Source organism: Schistocerca nitens, chromosome 8 (genome assembly GCF_023898315.1).
Source record: "Schistocerca nitens isolate TAMUIC-IGC-003100 chromosome 8, iqSchNite1.1, whole genome shotgun sequence".
NCBI classification, from domain to species: Eukaryota; Metazoa; Arthropoda; class Insecta; order Orthoptera; family Acrididae; genus Schistocerca; species Schistocerca nitens.
Window position 1 is genome coordinate 448,749,953 of NC_064621.1, and position 20,844 is coordinate 448,770,796.

The 20,844-nt window shown below is 40.5% G+C and overlaps 1 protein-coding gene across 1 annotated transcript in view; it reads right to left on the bottom strand.

The window, feature by feature from the left end:
* Window positions 1-620: 620 nt before the first annotated feature.
* Window positions 621-20,844, bottom strand: part of LOC126198690 (myrosinase 1-like) — a 103,365-nt gene continuing 83,141 nt past the window's right edge. The window contains exons 8-11 of the mRNA XM_049935186.1: window positions 17,136-17,284; window positions 9,158-9,292; window positions 6,838-6,944; window positions 621-839 (exon numbers count right to left, since the gene is read on the bottom strand). Coding sequence (XP_049791143.1) covers window positions 713-839; window positions 6,838-6,944; window positions 9,158-9,292; window positions 17,136-17,284 — 518 coding nt within the window. The 3' untranslated portion in view covers window positions 621-712. The remainder of the gene's footprint in view (window positions 840-6,837; window positions 6,945-9,157; window positions 9,293-17,135; window positions 17,285-20,844) is intronic.

Here is a 20,844-nt window from a genome sequence, read left to right on the forward strand (position 1 = left end):
TTTGGACATGGTGTACTGAATCATCGAAACTGCTAGCCATATAACAAGTAACACCGCAAGAACTATTGTAGGTGTTCCATTTTATTACAGTTTAGAAAGGAAGTATGCTGGCACGCAATATCTCTTATACAGTGGCTGATATCCTGAGAGAGCGACAGCTCTGTTAACTATCACTGATTCACACGAGATATCCAAATAACAGACAGGAAGTTGAGTAAGATATCAGTAACATAACTGTGATGTTCACATGACAGCTCATGTTCATTTCGTGGAACCTGCTAATGCGGTGTCTGATATTTCAGCCTCTGAAAAGCACCTTAAAGATGCTGACGTTTTATGAAAGACACAAATATGTCCCAAAGTAAATCACAGATAGAAAAATGAGAGGGAACCACAAATAACCCAGTAAAATTTTGTTGGTTGGGTTGCAAATTAAAACGCCGGTGTACAAGAAGGGATTTTCTTCTTTTTTGTCTGGAAAATATATAAGAATAACATTTCGTCTTCAGATGTTGGTGGTGTCATTGTTTTATCGACGAAAAAGAGATTACTCAGGAACGCAGTGACGAGGTAAGGTAGTGCTGCCGATAGTAGTCCTTTTTATAATAGGAACCACGCTATTAACTGTGTGTGTCATTATTTAATTGTAGAAGCACTTAATATTTAGAACATTTTTTTGGAAATTTTTCATGGTTAATTTACATCGAGACAATTACTGGAAGTATTCTTCTGGTACACTCATATTCCTGTAGATGCCAGCAAGAAACCTTGCCGAGGCCTTTGGTGTCCTTGTCCTCTCAGTACTGTTGAAATCCACGTGGTAGATACCGAATTTCACACTACAAACAAGAACAGAAGCATATTAAACATCAACAGTTATTATTTATGTTATTGACGAGTAGCACAGAACAGTAGTGCAAAACCACGTACCACACACACACGAGCACACACACACACACACACATACACATACACACACACACACACACACACACACACACACACACACGCACACGCACACGCACACGCACGCACACAGTATCAGTATCAATAGTCGGATTACTTCAGTCTATATTTCTCAAGACGACAACATGATAGTACAAAAGTGAAGTCATGGACGAAATACTATTCGCTCTCCAGCGAGAAAAAATTTTGGCAGTGTAGTTACGAAGAAATTCGGCCTGATGGTTCAGGTGTAGGCAGTTTGAAAGGTTATATTCTGTGTAATAAGAAAAGCAGGGAAGACGACGTTTAAGGCTTCGACGATATTGGAACATCAAAGAAAGACCACTAGATGCTAACTAGGAGAATGGCTGAAGGAACCAAACATTTTTGTGGTAAAAAAGCCATTCCGAAACTTTCGTTATTTAGTTACGTCTTCCATGGACTATTTACAGAATAAATCGTAATAATGTGGAACGAGTCCTTTTACATTCACATCGCAAATTAAACCTATCTAACCAGAATTATTTCTGGTGGGAAGCAAGTTACTATTTATGCGGTAATGGTCTTAGGTGATTTTTTAATCATTTTAGGTGCAATATTTATACAAAAATTTGTTTTCAAAACATACTTTGTAACTTGGCTTCATTCTATGGACTAAATTAACTAATTACTAAATGTTCTTTATTGTAACAAATGATAAAATTATTTTTCAATTATTATCATCCAAAAGAACAATAACAATAGTCAATTATACTGTGAAATATAGCAAACTCATCACATTCGTGTTTTCTGGCGGTCACGAGTGGCTGCACACTGCCACATTTACTAGCTTATATTTTCATACTCATGACCAACAGCTGGCAGCACTTGCGCATGATGGAAATGGTGAACATTCACAAATGTATACCTCAAGTTCCCAAAGGCAAAAAAGGAAAAATACTTCTGTTGCAGTTAAGACATATTAAAAGTTAATGTACACAAGTGCAGCAAAAGGGTCTCAAAGGGTTAATTTGCAACTGTGGCTACATGCAAAACATTTATATGGTTTTTCTTTCTTTTGTTTTCTGTGGATTCATGAAGGTAAATTCCGTCTTTGCAACTAAATGGGAGGCAGTTTGCTTTTGCGATATGTGTTTCACCTCTTTCATTTATGAAGCAGTTTTTATATACATACAAAAACTAAAAGCATTATGTAGTAGTTAAAAGTAAGTTATATATTACGTTTTCTCTTGATTTTTAGGTTAGAAACAACTTTTGCACCACAAGTTTCATGAAATAAAGATATCGTTTAGTTACTGATTTTTTTTTAAAAGACGCAGATGTATTTTTTTATGTAGTGAAACAGTCCCAAACCCCTAAAGATGTTCATTTATTTACTGCTGACTGGTTTCGACCACTGTTCTGGTATTCATGAGATAGCTTACTACTAGGGAGTCTGCTGAAGCTGGCGAGGACAGGGCGCCAGTTTAGGAAGTGCGGTTGGGACTGTTTTATTAGGGAAAAAATTTAACATTCCAATAGAATCAAGACAAAATGTTTCAAAAAATTTTAAATACAGGTGTATATTTTACACATTACAACAACAGAAATTCTTCTACGGAATAGAAGGAGCTGTCAAGAAGAATTTTTTACACTTTGTTTACAAATTTTACTTTGCTGTCTATCAGACATTTTATATCGCTGGGTAAGTTTTGAAAAATATTAGTTGCCGCATTGTGCATCCCTTTTTGTGCTAAAGATAACCTTAATGATGTGGGGGTAATGAACGTCATTTTTCCTTCTGGTACTGTAATTATGTACATCATTGTTCCTTTTGAGCTAGAGTGGAAAGTGATTTAGGGAAATCGCGGAGAATATAAAATTCTTGTTCACGACATCGTAAGTCTACCAGTTCCGATCACAGACACAAGTAATACGTCATAAAAAACAGGGATTGTTATTCCATTGTCTCTTATCACCCTCCCACACTGGTATCAAGATACAGTTTTCACCAGCTCTCATCCCATTTGTATGTGTCACAATCGTCGCGAAAGACAATGTACCTCCTGCGTCCATATTTTCCAAGCCATATAATGAACATTTGTGGACCAATTGTTGGAACGTTTTTTTGTGCTAAAATATAGCCTCACAAGCACGTTGATGGGAGGACAAGAACTGATGTTCCGAGCTCTTTAGTTCAATGCTGTAGGGAACACAGGCAAATATCACGATGCGACATTTCAGGACATACCCAAACGAAGTCCTGACATTCGTCTGGTGCGAAAATACGTTAATACAACGCATTAACTTATTCATTGAAAATAACTATGGCTAAATCATGACTGATAATGTGATCACTTGTAACTGTCTGCCTTCACATGCCCAGAGAACTATTAGTCCGGTAGTTATGAGGTGCATTGCAGCAGAGACTATTATGTGGTGCACGAAAACCGGTGAACCGGAATTTTCGAACTATATCTCTGCAGAAATCACAGAAGTTGGAGCAGAAGAGGCAAGATAAAGTCTACGAATTTATAAAATGGGCTTATCGCTAGTCAGTGAGTGATCCGTCTCTCTTCACAGATAGTAGGTAAGTGACCCACAGTGATTTCGCATCACCGCAATTTAGCGGAAATTATCTAAGAAACATAGTAATAGCTCTGTGATTCGATGTAACTAACGTTTAAAGCCGATTTTTTATTTGCCACTGCCTCGTAATATGTCTGTAATGCAATAACACAAGCTTTAATCGTGCACTGTGGTACCAACTTCACTCTGAGGTAGTATCCTGAACTACCCATGAACAGATATTTACACCGTTTGCAGTGTTTATATTGAAGTAAAGTGAAGAGAGAGACATTTCATTAAATCCTTTGTATAGAACAGTTTATTACAGTAAGAATTCGCGCAAATGGAGATTGTTTCAAAAGGGAGTGCAGAGGAAATATTAACCTACACAGCTCTTGAACCCCAAAGAATCATTAGTGGACGATGCGGCGATAAATGTAGGCTGGATTTAAACAATAATTATCAAGTCTACTCTTTTCACTTACAATGTCACCTGGAACAAAGAGTTTACAACAGACGAGCAACTACTCCCCACATGCATTTTATTAGAGATAACGTTACAGGTGGCTTCAAAATAACATCGCGCTTAATCGAACTGGAAGTCAAATTATGTTGTTTTCTTTAGGGTGGTTGGGGTCTTCAGTGGAAAATATTTCTGTTTAAAGGTAAAAAATCACCTTTATTTTCTGAGCAATGTGAGAAAAGTCACAAAAATATGTAATCGTATTACTTGCTACATTTGCCGCATACGATTTCTCCCTCCATCTTGTTACACTCTGGTATGGACCATCTTTATCGTATACTGCACAGTTTATTCCTTTGGAAATTTTTCCCACATGCTGGACAGTTTAACACGAGTTTGACTTCAACAAGATTATTTTTAACTTTTCTCTAAATTTCCGCTCTCAGCCTCACACAATACCTCTCAATCTCGGACGTTCCACACTCATTTCATTACTCGTATACAGGATTTCATTTCCAGGAAAAAATGCATGTCGTTTCATTCCTCAAACCTCTTTTTCTTAGAATTGTTTTCCAGCTTATGTATCTCAGAGACGATTATGAGCTCCCATTTTCCCGTACACTCTAAAATTTCATCCCAAAACTCAGTCTTACTTGATTATAATCTGAATTCATGCCTGTACCAGAGAATTCTTCCTTAGTCAGTATTTAGATCCTAGCTGTCTGACTAGCAGAACTATTAATGTGACACCTTCGCAAGTCACCCGACTATTTGCAACAGTATTATTTTCTTTGGTGATTTTGGTACAGGGTGTTTGCTACCGCCAGGTGAAACCAATCACTGAATTAAATAAACACTTCTTGGTTGTAACCCTTCTTCAAGATACTCTGTTTAATTAGGAAAGCAATATGTACAGTCATACACACAGGTTGCCATCACACGTGGATAAGAGTGAGGAAAAGACTTCATCCACTGGTAACGCATCAGTAATCAGTTACCCACCTTCACATTCACAACAATGCAAACATCTGTACCATCATTTAGAGTCTTTGGGACCACTTAGACTAGTCTAACAGGGTACACCAAGAATGTGCAAAGAGAAAGATTAGAATAGTTAAGAGTGTGATGTGAAGCGTATGAAAAGAGAATGTATGAGATCATTTACACTAGCCTAGCAGGGAGTACTGTGTGCATGCAAAAGATGTCGGGGCCAATGGTTACAGGCTTGTTGGAATGGAAACAGCATGTAAGAGAGTTGTTGAAGGACCTTCATGGCAAGCAGCCGTGTAAAGTCGCTGATATGAAAGAAGAACCTGTGTAATAACATTCATCAACAGTCTGTCAGGTAGAAACTATGAATATTATTCGGCTCTCTGCGTATCAGCCCTATAGAGACCGTGCTGATGACATGAGGCAAACAGTCATTATTTGGTCACTCAATTTTTGAATGGAACGGGAAGGCGCGTTAATGGCACAATGAAAAGTACAAACAGCACCACTCTTCAGTTTCGCTAAGTACAGCTGTAGAGGAAGATGCGAAAGACAAAATAGTCATGTTGCGATATTTAGAACTTTCATACGCTGTGCATACACTAATTTTAACTGTCCAGATGTTTTCCTTTCCTTTAGTCTCCTCATGACTGTAATCAGTGAGATCTCTTCCAACACTCTCTTACCTCCAGGGTAACAGACCAAGCTCTCCTCTTATAACCATTATCTGAAAATGCTACTGACAGAATCTTGGAGGCTTACTCTGTAAGCAACTTCGGACCACTGTATCGAACCATGTGTTAGCCAAACATAAGGTATGGCTCGAGTCGAGCTTGTGAGTTATAACTTAAGTAGCAAAAAAACCCAAATAACCACCCTCAGCAACGAAGCACGTAAAATAGGAAAGGGAGAAACAAAAGGCTTGTAGGCTTTTTACGTCTACCTTCAGTATATTAACCCTTTCGCTATGGTGAACTTCTGTAGAAGTCGGGAGTGAATGTGCCGCCCATCCGGTAGACTGCTGTAGCAGTTCCGCCTCGCGTAACATTTCTCCGCTTCCACATGTGTGGAAGTTTGACCTATGCACCATCTAGCGCTTTATTCGAAGTCTCTAGTTAACAACACAGTCACTTGTTAGCAGCTGCATTCAGTTTCAAAGCGTTGGTTTCGCTTGAGTAGCACTGCTCATTTCGCGCCTTGTTTCTAATCTGAAGTGTAGTGTTGTTAACGTCAGTTAATTCCTACTAGAAGTGATATGTCAGATACGCTCTTTCTCTCAAACTGGGTATTGACTGTGAAGATGGAAGCGAATCATCATCCGAATATGAAGATGAACATGAAACACCTATTGTAGCTGCTTTGCAGGACGTACACGTGGTACTCCAGCTGTTCCATTGACATCCCCAGACTTGGATTTGTGCACAGACACGGCACACAATATCAAAAACATGTGTGATTTGTGTAAATATTTTCCCGAATAAATACATAGTGTAAAGTCCAATAATTGAGATAACACTACGAGTGTGAAAGCAGGACAGAATAACATCGCGGCAAGCGCGAAAACTGCGCCGTACTGCGGGCACGGTAGGGTGGGTCTGGCTCTCGTCTACAACGCACGGAACAACAATCACCGCGCCGGCGTGAAAGGGTTAACAATAGCGTGTCTCTACTTGCTGACGATATCGGTACAAATCGGTAGAAATCGGTAGTTTAATACGTTACAAACGTGTAACGTGTCTGTGGAAGCAAGAACTAAGGAGGTGTCATGAAGGACTTCGTAGCCTGATTGTTGGTAGTATGGAAAGACACTGATGTTTCATAAATCGATAGAAACTGAACTTAGAGAACTAATATGTCTCTAATTCATGCCATACGATATAACGTCGTCTTACCGGAAACCAGAATTCCATTCCAAGTTGTCCAGAAGGCTCCACGCTGTATATCCGATTACATTGGCCCCATCTTCGTTAATAGCTTTCAGCATTTCTGCCAGGTATTGCTGAAATAGAGTATGATATTCTGTAAAGTGCATTAAATGGTATCAAACTAATGACGTTAAAACTAATTTGTTCCATGTAACGCAAGCAGTAAAATAAATTGCTGAATCTATTCTGACGTGCCAGATAAAAATAATACGCATATTCTCTCAAAATTACAATCGTACTTCCAGGCAGGTTAAAACTGTAGGAGAGATGTGTTGGCAAGAACATATGTTGTGCAGGCACTTCATGTGACGTTCCTGGAAAGCTCTGAGCAGTTACCCACGAAATGAAAAAAAAATCCAAGTTTGAGACTGGATCTGGTACAGAGCTTCAATGTGACAGGATGTTTCAGCTTCCACCATCAGTTGGCGATTACACAGCCTGCTGGTGTTCAAGTCATGGGGCATCTATCACCTTCTCGACACAGAATCTCGGGAACTAGCACAGAAATAAGTCAATATTTCACTCTTGTCTTCCAAAGAGAGACGCAGCTACTTGTCAGGCAGCAGTGAGAAAGAGTGGCAAATCGCCACGGGGAATACATTCTTATAGTGTAGACGTGGCTCGTTCATGATACGACGGGGCCACAGCAACAGTACTGTTCTGGAAATACAGACTTCTAGTTGTTCGGACATTCTGTTCAGCGCTCATGACCAGTACTTTAGAACTTTATTACAACTACATAACTTATGTAAGACACAAAAATTAAATATCATGTGAGCATTGTGGACACCATTTTTCTCTCAGGAAACATCATGATAACACCGTGTACATCTCCTCTAGCCTTGATAGCGGCCTCAATTCAGCGAGAAACGTTTCTTCAGGCATGACGTGCAGTAGAAGATACTCATAGACGATTAGAGCCTGTAGACGTGCCATGTTGTGGAAACGTTGACTGTCAGTTAATCAGCTGTTCCAAGTAGCTCCCGATAGCTTTTGTGGCATTAAGATGGAGGGCCAGTTGAGGTGCAATAGGATGCCGCAGTGAACGTCAAACAAGAAATGTGTATTTAAAGCCCTATGAACACTGTTTTCTCATCTTGGAAGACAAAAGTGTCTAAAGCACACTCGTAACAGACATGTAAAAAATAGGGCAGAAGTTGGTGGCTGAGAACAAATAATCATCCTAGTTCATGTTTACTGCAATTTGAATGAGAGGACTCAAATAATGGTACAAAAACCAGGCCCAAAACATCACAGAGCAAACATCTCTCTGGAAGAATACCTTGAACACACTATGCGTTAAATGCCTCTTTGGGCTATCAGGGCACTTGGCACTTTGCATCATTTAAAAGAAGTAAAGTCACTACTCATTGGATCACAATGGATGCCTCCAGGCAGTCACTGTCCTGTTTCTGTTTTGGTGGGCCCATTGAAGAGATGTAGCCTTATGTGCCACGGTGAGCAACGCATTTCGCCAGGAATTCTTTGCACTTTTTCATGATGAGTAGTGGATAGCACTTCGGGTTCATCATATTTTCCCAGTATTTCACTTTCGACTAATTTCAGGGAGCATTGACATTTTTTGGGATTTCTGCGACTACCTGTATGTAGTAATTTCCTCAGAGACATGTGAAAGACAGTAATATAATGCATGACGACGTTGTAAGAATTGTTAACAAGACTGTCAGTGAAACACAGTATATATCTTACAGCGTATGGTACTTGTGTTGGATGAGCCTTTCTGGCACTATCCAAACGCACCGCAATTATCTGAACCTATAGATGTACGTAATACTGATCCCACACTTATAAGGAATACTGAGGATTCAGTCAAGCAGGAGTTCTGTAAGCTAATTGCTGCAAGTAAGTTCTCCTTCAATTCTATCTCTGTTCCACAAAATTGAGCCTTATGCCAAATTTAGAGGTTGTGCCCCAAGAAAAGCATCCATAGTAAGGAATAAAACTACAAAAAATTCGCCGAAAACTTGCGCTGCAGGCACAGAAAATCTAAAAACTTTTGATTCCAAACTTCAAAACTCTTTTTCGTAATCGCTCGTTTCATTTTCGTCTGCTGTAATGGCAGGGTAGGACAGACTGCCTCGTGCTCATAGAAGTTTATAGAATACATTTCGACAGAATCATAAATCGCAATTTAAAAAAATCTTATTCCGTACACAATAGGAGAAAATATGATGGAAGAGCGACTGCCTTCCACAATTGTTCCATTGTACATTGATGACAGTACAGACAGACAACTGAGCGTTTGCTGTAAATACAATTCACTTACGCCATAGTAGCTGATACGCTCTTGATCATCCAGGTCTCCATAGTCAGCGTAACCATTCTCTGTAACGATGATTGGGTAGTTCGGGTACCTTGTAGACACCCAGTCCAAAACTCGGCGGAAACCCCATGGCACGACCTAGAATCAGTCATCAAACGAGCAGTATTAGATAAATCAAAGTGTGCTGCTCCTTTTGGTACACCAAACAGTGTTAAGCTGGTATTGTGACTGATGGTAACAAGGAGTAATTTACGTGCTTATTTGGAAAGTATTGGTTAATAAGAATGTCAGCATCTTACTTAATAAATAATTGGCGTTTCATGGTAAATGTTACGGTTCGGAAAAGATGTCCCATTCATGAATGAGACAGGAAATAAGACAAGAAGGAGCGTAGTGCAATATCCTGACAACTGGCCGCTTGCCTTGAGCTTACATTATTTCTAATTACTAACCTGTATTCGCTAAATGCTCTCATAAGTTATGAAACGTATCTGCCGCAAAATTTAAAAGGTTCTACGAATTGCATTCAGCAGTCTCACCTAACAATTTCTTCATAAACTGTAAATATCAATATAGTTACTACAGTTTTCTGCACATATTCCCATCAGATCGGTATTGTCATGTAACTTTCGATAATAATGCTTGTTTACACTTTGCATTAAGACATGTAGCTGCCAAGTGATGTTTTCACAGGCAGACATATGAAGCTTTATGTGTGTGTGTGTGTGTGTGTGTGTGTGTGTGTGTGTGTGTGCTACGGCAGGTACTTCGCTTTTTTGAACATTCGTTTTGTTTTTTGTATTTTTTCTCATAATATTTGTTATATAACGTAGTGGACATAGGTACATAAAATGCGCTAAATAAGTACGCCAAGACCTAAATTACTGTGACCTCGCCTCTTATTAAATAGAAATGAATAAAGAAAAATTGATAAAAATATTGGGCAAGTAAAAATTTCTATTTCACTTCACGCCGCTTTTCGAAATTCGACATTTTTTCAAAAATTTTCACCACGGAGCATTTCGTAATGCTACCGAAAAATAATTTATTAAAAGGGAGATTCCGTACTACGCTCAAGTCTAGCGCCAAGCCTAAAAAAAGACGGTGCCCCCATCCTTCGTTCTGCTAAAATAATAAAAGCGACTTCTGAGGAGTGTTACTTTCTGATAAGCAATCGAAATGGCCTTGCATTTACTTCTGGGAAGCTTAAGCCAGATTCATTCTGGGTAATCCATGCAAATAGTTAACGTGCAAAAAATCAACGGTACTTCAGAATGGATTCTGTTGGTACTAACGACGTAATGGCGCACAAAATCTGCAGATCGCTTGTGGGGAAACCTTGGGGCCCTACTGGACTGGGACACCATGGCAGCTGTACTGGCAGCGAAAAGGACGCTACTGTGAAACACATCCCATCTACTGAACAGGCGCCCATAGCTGTTACAGTACGCATTTTAGATCCGACTTTTACTGGCCTTTTTTCTTGTTTTGGCCCATACTGCCACCTCCAAGACTGTAGTATCCAAAGATCTTGGTGTAGAAGATAAATATTTGACAGTATCGAGGATGAACAAGTGCTCATATCTCTTAAGGTACGCATTTTAGGGCCACGTTTCCTAGCCATTTTTGTTTCTTTTGATCCATACTAGCGCCTATGTAAGTTGCCTACGCTACGATCTTGTCAAGATTAGTAATGGTAGAAATTTTTCACTGTCACAGGTGTTCGAAAGATTTTCTCTTAAAACTTCAGTCTTTTCCGGACCAGGCTCGCTTACGTCAAATTTATATATGTACCCTTATCTATCATAAGGATACAAGCTGAACATCAACAAAAGCAAAACGAGGATAATGGAATGTAGTCGAATTAAGTCGGCTGATGCTGAGGGAATTAGATTAGGAAATGAGACACTTAAAGTAGTAAAAGAGTTTTGCTATTTGGGAAGCAAAATAACTGATGATGGTCGAAGTAGAGAGGATATAAAATGTAGACTGGCAATGGAAAGGAAAGCGTTTCTGAAGAAGATAAATTTGTTAACATCGAGTATAGATTTAAGTGTCAGGAAGTCATTTCTGAAAGTATTTGTATGGAGTGTAGCCATGTTTGGAGTGAGACATGGACGATAAATAGTTTGGACAAGAAGAGAATAGAAGCTTTCTAAATGTGGTGTTGCAGAAGAAGGCTGAAGATTACATGGGTAGATCACGTAACTAATAAGGAGGTAGTGAGTAGGATTGGGGACAAGAGAAGTTAGTGGCACAGCTTGACTAGAAGAAGGGATCGGTTGGTAGGACATGTTTTGAGGCATCAAGGGATCACCAGTTTAGTACTGGAGGGCAGCGTGGGGGTAAAAATCGTAGAGGGAGACCAAGAGATGAAAACACTAAGCAGATTCAGAAGGATGTAAGTTGCAGTAGGTACTGGGAGATGAAGAACCTTGCACAGGATAGAGTAGCATGGAGAGCTGCATCAAACCAGTCTCAGGAGTGAAAATCACAACAACAACAACCTCTATCATCTGTGAGAGTTTGTAACATGGAATCACACTGTGTGCATAAAAGAGATTTTTGAATTTTTATTTAAAAGTAATTAATTATGAAATTAAATTTAATATCGCAAACATGTAATTGGAACAAAAAGTAAGAAACCAGCCTTATCTATTTACATTTTTATCTGTTAAAATAATTCAGTTACATCTGAGGTCTTAGATCCATTAGCATCAACTGCTGCAGCAAGAGATGCAGCTGAGCTATTTCGGTCTGGAAGTAGATTTTAAGGAAAACTTTCATATGCCGGATGGTAATGTTGTTTATCTGTGTTTCAATATTCTTGTGATTGGAGTAGATCATCAGGAACAAGCTGTGAGGACACTGAAGATCGACAATTTCCACTATCTCCAACCACACAGCGTCCGGATAGTGCTTTACTGTATATAGTTTGAATGTGATTGTAAAGTGAAACGGCGTGTTCTTTGGAATGCACTGCATTTACGACGCTCGTGTTTCCCAACACACTTTTCGTCTGTTCACACTTTGAACAGTCCTGAAATGAAGTGTTCCAGATTGCTGGTCTCATTTGAATTCTTTGGTTACAGCCTTCTGCTTGTCGTACGAGAGATTTTAGCTTGTTGGGATAACCTCCTCACAGATTTTGTTGGACTCCGTATCATGATGTCGGAAATGTCGTCAAGCTTTAGTTCTGTTGAAATTGTGGGCCTACAAATTCATTGTGCGTCATGAGCTGAACGTGTTGTCTGAAATTTGTGAATGAAATCATATACTGTATCACTATGTGAACACCACGAAGCAGGAGAACGCAATCTAAACTGCAGCCTCATATGGTCAGAAAAGTTTCCACCTGCACAGAAAATCTCTTCCACTAATACCACTTTCTCTGTAATAGTAAGCATTCTCACTACACTCAGCTTACGGAAGAACTAGACAATAACACAAGTAATAGGCGCAACGCACACGTAACAGTAGAATACTCTCCCACTGCAGGTTCACGGAAGACGAGCAGTGAGACTTGGATGTGTTGACACCCTCACACACTGAACTAGACGAGACAAGCGAGGCTCCGTGTTGCGAAGAGAGTTTGCGGACGCACGGTATATTGCCACAAAAACCCTGTTCTGTGCATCTTAACTCCAGAGGCTTACTTCATATATGGATCTGTAATAATTATATAACAGCACTTCCTGATTTTAAGAGTCTCTATGAGGCAACTCCTTAGCGTTAGATGTTTTGTTAGCGATTTTGATTACTGAAATACAGTGAGAATATTAGAGATGGATAGTGCTAATTAAATAAGTTTTTTTTTGACTATGGAGAAATAGAATGAACTCTATAGATGTAGCAGTCAGGGCGAACAGGCTTAGATGGTGGGGTCATGTTACACGCATGGGAGAAGCAAGGTTACCCAAGAGTCTCATGGGTTCAGCAGTAGAGGGTAGGAGGAGTCGGGGTAGACCAAGGAGAAGGTACCTGGATTCGGTTAAGAATGATTTTGAAGTAATAGGTTTAACATCAGGAGAGGCACCAATGTTAGCACTGAATAGGGGATCGTGGAGGAATTTTATAAGGGGGCTATGCTCCAGACTGAACGCTGAAAGGCATAATCAGTCTTAAATGATGATGGTGATGATGAGAAATAGAAGGAACTGAGTCAAACATTTAATATTGAGCAGAGGAAAGCCTGATTTTTCTTTTGGTCAGAATGTTTTTTCGTTTTATGAAAATCTACAACATAGTTTCATTCACTACAAACGATCTGCGATCTGATCATATAGAAGTCTTAAAATAATATCTGTGATGCATTTGTGGGATATGAAAAGTTCTTAAAATGATATAAAGCTACAAGGGACGCAAACTTTTGAAAATTAGGAAAGCGCCGAGTTTCACATGCGAAAAATGACCAAAGTAAATCATTATATTGGGAAACATTGTAATTAACAAAAGACGTGGATGGTTCAAGAACTGACATTTGTTGCAATGGAAAACATACTGATCAAATGTCCAGATGACAGAATGGTTGTAGAACTCGAACACAGTAAACAGTTTGTAGCTAGCGGCTTAAACAGGCTCATTCTATATAATTCAGACCAAGAAACGTAGACGTGTCGAAGCAATGTTCGTAATCTGGATAAATTCATATGTTTGAGAAAAAGAGAACAACAATTAATTAATGCTTTTAGCAGTGGGAGCACTGTGGAAATTGTATATCAGAACAGTGTTTATAATGTTAAAGATAGTTCCTAACTGTGTGAAAAGGGTGCCTATAAATTTAGACAATGTAATACTGTTACTACACTTGGGCGCGCGAACACACACACACACACACACACACACACGCACATGCGTTCACGTGCATATTTTACACAATACACGCAAGAAAACATTTCCTTATAATAGCTACCCACGCCAAGGAATAATCTGGCAAAGGAGCCCAACAAGATCTGAGAAGATGCAGTAAGCAGCAAGGAAACCAATGACGAGACAGGCTCCCGTCGCTTAGATGTTGTTACAGCTCTTCAAAGAACCTGTAGTAGCGGTGACCACCGAGACACCCTGATAGCTAATGAGCAACACTGTTTGGGCCTCGAGACTGTGGAGGCCTTTTCGTTTTAATATTTTTAGCATAGTGCAGCAGAGTCAGAAACTGTAAAATATAATTATATTACAAGTTGCATAAGCAAATAAAATTTACCTAGGTTTCGCCTATAATAATGTAGCCTTCTTCAGAATGTCACAACATAAAATTAACATTAAAATATGCCAGATACTGGCCTTGTCAAACTTAAAATGTTGGTGCTACATTACATAGTCGCGTCACTTCACTCATGTTTCGTCGATAGGCCACACCAACGGGCCAGACAGGTGGGGAGTCGTAACTCAGCGCCCGCGGCGCCCCTGTCTGGCCCGTTGGTGTGGCCTATCGACGAAACATGAGTGAAGTGACGCGACTATGTAATGTAGCACCAACATTTCAAGTTCGGCAAGGCCAGTATCTGGCATATTTTAATGTTAGTTTTATATTGTGACATTCTGAAGAAGGCTACATTATTATAGCCGAAACCTTGGTAAAGTTTATTTGCTTGTGCAACTGGAGGCTGAAATGTAATATAGTCCGTTTTGTTTCACCATTCATATTAGTCCGCTGGGTGTTTCTCGGTCTACCAACACATGCCCGGGTGACCTGTAGGAACCAGCCCTCACTGTCACCTTGTACAAGACAACTTCCTCGAACAGTTACCAAAGAAGTAGCTACAAGATGCAGAAATTGTGCTAAGCCTCTTGGCTCGAGTATGTTTTGTACATTTTTTATTCTTTTATTCCTTTTTTCCTTTTATGTCAAAATTTGTGTCGTTTCACTCGTGTACAAAGTTTCGGAGCAGCTTTCCCACATTTTCATGCTAGATTACTCTTAACTTAAAAAAAAAAATAATTTAATCTCTGGCTCGTTTAATGGCACGAAAATAGAAGTACGGCACAACTAAGTTTTTTGTGACAAGCTGTTCAGGAAATGTATCATTATTGTACGTAACTGGTCGATATAGTGAAAGCTTTCGTTTTGAGTGTGGCCCTATACGGATATGAAACTTGGGCAATTGGAAGAGAAGAGAGAAGACGGCTAGAGGCCCTGGAGATGTGATGCTATAGAAGTATTATCAGCTGGAGAGACAAAGTAACAAATGGAGAGGTGCTTAGAAGAGTACAGGAAACAAGATCTCTGTGGAGGCACATCCAAACAAGAAGAGATAAACTTGTAGGGCCCATCCTACGACACAACAACATCATTGGAACAATATCAGAAGGAGCTATTGAGGGAAGGAATCGGCGGGGACTACCAAGGATATCATACATGTAACAGATCATGAATGACGTTCTATGTAACACATATGTGCAGATGAAGAGGAAAGCAGACAGAAGAGAGGAATGGCGGTCTGCTGGAAACCAACCTCAGGGTTGAACACCAAAAGGAAAAGAACTGGTCGATTAAAGCTTGCCACTCGAATTTCATTTAATTATTTCATATCAAGGGATTTTTCATGCGCCACAAATTACTTATTTACATAAGTTGTACCTTGTAAAGGAGACGAGAGCAGCTGCAGTCTCCAGAATCCATTTTGTGAACAAAGTGCTAAAACCAATATTAGTCCGGACAGGATGTAAAATGTAGACTGGCAATGGCAAGGAAAGCGTTTCTGAAGAAGAGAAATTTGTTAACATCGAGTATAGATTTAAGTGTCAGGAAGTCGTTTCGGAAATTATTTGTATGAAGTGTTGCCGTGTATGGAAGTGAGACTTGGACGACAAATAGTTTGGACAAGAAGAGAATAGAAGCTTTCGAAATGAAGTGCTACAGAAGAATGATTAAGATTAGATGGGTAGATCACAAAACTAATGAGGAGGTATTGAATAGAATTGGGAAGAAGAGGAGTTTGTGGCACAACTTTACCAGAAGGAAGGATCGGTTGGTAGGACATGTTCTGAGGCATCAAGGGATCACAAATTTAGCATTGTAGGGCAGCATGGAGGGTGAAAATTGTAGAGGGAGACCAAGAGATGAATACACTAAGCAGATTCAGAAGGATGTAGGTTGCAGTAAGTACTGGGAGATGAAGAAGCTTGCACAGGATAGAGTAGCATGGAGAACTGCATCAAACCAGTCTCAGGACTGAAGACCACAACAACAACAACAACAACAACAGGATCGAGACGTGACTGTACGAAGGTCCTGCTTACCAGACTTTGCGCCAATGATCTACATCAAACTCCGACCTTCCTTGCAGTGTCTCATGGAGACAGGCCATGTGCCACGGTGAGTAACTCATCTGTTGGATTGAGACATTGAGCTCGACTGTCCTCTTGGTACCATTGGGGGGCAGTGGACATTTTGCCGGCACTGAGTGTAACGCCCTCAATTGTCTCATCAGCACAAATATGTCACAGACTGCACAACACCATCAGAGTCACTTACTGTCAACAGACACACATAAAACAGAAATCATTCTCATTGTTTACGGAAGAATAATTTTTTTCAAACTGGTCGCGCAATCTACCAATCGGGGTTCCTAGCCAACAACGGCATACGACTCTTTCCTTTTTTTGTAGGTAAGGCTGTAAATCTGCTATCCTTTCTTGCTAACCGAAAAACCACCGCAAGTTCGTGATCAGTTAGAATGCTAAAGAAGAGACGGTGCACTACGGATAATTCTTTACCCTAGCTTTTGAAATGTGTCACATTTCATAGAAAGAATATGTAATAACAATTTATTCATGTTCAGATCCTAGTTTTTATTCTTGACAAGACAGCTTTGAACCACCACCATGTATGATGATGTGGCAAGAATTCATAAGAGATAAAACATCATATACTCGTAGCTCAGCTGTGAAGTAATAACGCATAGATTAAAAGGACTTCCGGGGCAGACTCAAGGTTTCCATGCTGTGAGGGTGCGATAAGCTCAGCATGTTAACTTACCGTGAGCCAGAAGGCGGAGCTGATAGGGTAGGTGTAGTTGGGCATCCCGAAGGCTCCCGAGTCACGGTCCATTGATGGAGAGATACCATACTCTCGAGATGACACCATCATTGTTGTGTACGAATTCAATCCAAGGAAATCCGCAGATCCTGTGACAGACATGCCAAATTTTGAGATATTCTTATGTGAAAGGTAACTTTGACTCAATACATCATAATTTACGAGGTGCATTCAAGTTCTAAGGCCTCCGATTTTTTTTCTCCGGACTGGAAAGAGATAGAAACATGCGCATTGTTTTAAAATGAGGCCGAGTTCATTGTCAATACGTCCCAGAGATGGCAGCACCGTACGGCAGACGGAATTTTACCGCCAGCGGCGAGAGTGAGAACTGTTTTAATTACTTAAAATGGCGACGTTTTCCTAACTTGAACAGCGTGCAACCATTCGTTTTCTGAATTTGCGTGGTGTGACACCAATTGAAATTCATCAACAGTTGAAGGAGACATGTGGTGATGGAGTTATGGATGTGTCGAAAGTGCGTTCGTGGGTTCGACAGTTTAATGAAGGCAGAACGTCATGTGACAACGAACCGAAACAACCTGAGGCTCGCACAAGCCGGTCTGACGGCATGATCGAGAAGGTAGAGAGAATTGTTTTGGGGGATCGCCGAATGACTGTTGAACAGATCGCCTCCAGAGTTGGCATTTCTGTGGGTTCTGTGCACACAATCCTGCATGACGACCTGACAATGCGAAAAGTGTCATCCAGATGGGTGCCACGAATGCTGACGGACGACCACACGGCTGCCCGTGTGGCATGATGCCAATCAATGTTGACGCGCAACAACAGCATGAATGGGACTTTCTTTTCGTCGGTTGTGACAATGGATGAGACGTGGATGCCATTTTTCAATCGAGAAACAAAGCGCCAGTCAGCTCAATGGAAAGCACACAGATTCACCGCCACCAAAATTTCAGGTAACTGCCAGTGCTGAAAAAATGATGGTGTCCATGTTCTGGGACAGCGAGGGCGTAATCCGTACCCATTGCGTTCCAAAGGGCACTATGGTAACAGCTGCATCCTATGAAAATGTTTTGAAGAACATATTGCTTCCTGCACTGCAACAAAATCGTCTGGGAAGGGCTGCGCGTGTGCTGTTTCACCAAGACAACACATCCGCACATCGCGCTAACGTTACGCAACAGTTTCTTCGTGATAACAACTTTGAAGTGATTCCTCATGCTCCCTACTCCCCTGACCTGGCTCCTAATGACTTTTGGCTTCTTCCAACAATGAAAGACACTCTCCGTGGCCGCACATTCACCAGCCGTGCTGCTATTGCCTCAGCGATTTTCCAGTGGTCAAAACAGACTCCTAAAGAAGCATTCGCCGCTGCCATGGAATCATGGCGTCAGCGTTGTGAAGAATGTGTAAGTCTGCAGGGCGATTACGTCGAGAAGTAACGGCAGTTTCATCGATTTCGGGTGAGTAGTTAATTAGAAAAAAAATCGGAGGCCTTAGAACTTGAATGCACCTCGTATTATCACATTCTGAAAGATACAGATATATGTATAAATAGTTATAAATGGGGATCAGACTAAATAGTGCCCATTAAAGAAAACTCGTTACTCAACGCTGTCTGAAGGTATTAGATAGTAATTCCTGGAAGAATGGAATCCTTCATTGTACAGCAATTAAATAACCAAAATATTTGTTTTATATAAAATAGTAATTGTATTCGTATTAGCTTAGTCATATCAGTTTTTGGCTTCTGCTAGTCATTCTCCGACTAATAACATGCGGTTATGACAGTAAGAGCAAAACCTCAAGTCTAGCTACATCAGTAGTTAAGTATTTCACAACAGTTCTCTCTGGATCCAGGGTATCGATGTAATTCCAGTGATTACAGTAAAACACATTGGCAGTAATCCACAAAGTTGTCCAGAGTAGGGGGTGTGACTATAATAGCAGTGACATCGATCCGTGGTATCTGTTGTGTAGCTGTTTTCCCTGGGCGCTACTCTCCATAGATTCTTCAGTCTGATAGGTAAGGAACTAATACGGGATTTAGCAGCGGCATGGTGATTTCATTAAACAACGAAGTCAGGAGGATGTCATGTACATTTAGTGCTTCTGAAAAGAACAAATGGATTTGTGTAACACATCAATAGTCAAGAAGCGTTAACGAAATAATAACGTTCAGAGACACAGAAAACCAAGCACATTAAGCATCTGGTAAACAGCATTCCGCGACACTTTGAGCTTCAGTACGATATATTCAATGTTTTCTGCTGTGTTTTGGTCAAAATTTTTCGCATTAATCTATGGCTAACAGTAATGTGTCTTACCTCTACAATATTTGGAAGTGATTTGATAGAACCCTTCCAGAGTGATCAAAAAATAGTTAATTTTTTAAGGAATTTTATTTTCTTGTAGGGGCGGTGGGGGGCATATGGGAGGGCTTTGGGATTGAGTACTATTAACTTGTCCCTGCTGCAGCAGTTACGCTGATATGCAAAGACTAGCACTGATGGACTGATGTGGAATGCTGCATCGTACTGGGACTGAAAACCAAACCAATGGCACATGAGGCTTTCTTCCCTCGCTGGTGGGACCCTATGGCACCTGCAGTCCACCCACGCCATCTGTCACTCGGCTCGGCTCATTAGCTGGTGAGCGTAGGAGACATCTAGTGTGGCTTGTGTTTTTCTTTATTTTTTTTTATTTTTTATTTTATTTTATTATTTTTTTTTTTTTGACGGGTAGGGGGTCATCAATCTTGTGACTGGTTTGATGGGACCAGCCACGAATTCCTCTCCTGTGCCAAACTCTTCATCTCAGAGTAGCACGTGTAACTGTGTCCTGGATGTACTGGATGTATTCCAGTCTCTGTCTGCCTCTACAGTTTTTACCCTATACACTCCCGCTATTTACATGGAAGTTATTTACTGATGTCTTAACTGACGCCGTATCATCCTGTCCCTTCTTCTTATCAGTGTTTTCTACATATTCCTTACTCTCCGATTCTGCACAGAATCTCTTCATTTATTACCTTACCAGCCCACCTAATATTCAACATTCTTCTGGAACACCTCATCTTTCTCTTATGATCATTTCAGGAGTGTACCATGAACATCAGGAATCCGGTAAAACATGAAATCTCCATCCTGCAAGAATGGGACCAAAGGATGACTGGAGCCTATCGTTCAGTGTGACAGAAGTGCAACCCTTCCCTAAATTGCTGCAGGCTGGACAATCAACAAGTGTCAGCTTGCAAAGCATTCAGTGGAACATCATCGATACGGGGCTTTCAGAGCCAAAAGCTGACTCGTGTGTCCTTGATGGCAGAACGAAACAAAGCTTTATGTCTCGACTGGCCACGTTGACACCGACATTAGACAATTGATTTCTGGAAAGATGTTGTCTGGTCGGACGAGTCTCGTTTCAAATTGTATCGAGCGGATGGACGTGTACAGGTCATGAATCCATGGACCCTGCATATCAACAGGGTACAGTTCAAGCTGGCGGAGGCTGTATGATGGTGTGGGGCGTACGCAGTTGGTGTGATATGGGACTCCTGATACGTCTCTATACGACTCTGACATGTGACACATACATAAGTATCCTGTCTGATCACCTGCATCCATTCATATCCATTGTGCATTCCGACGGACTTGCGCAATTCAGCCGGACAATGCGACACCCACAC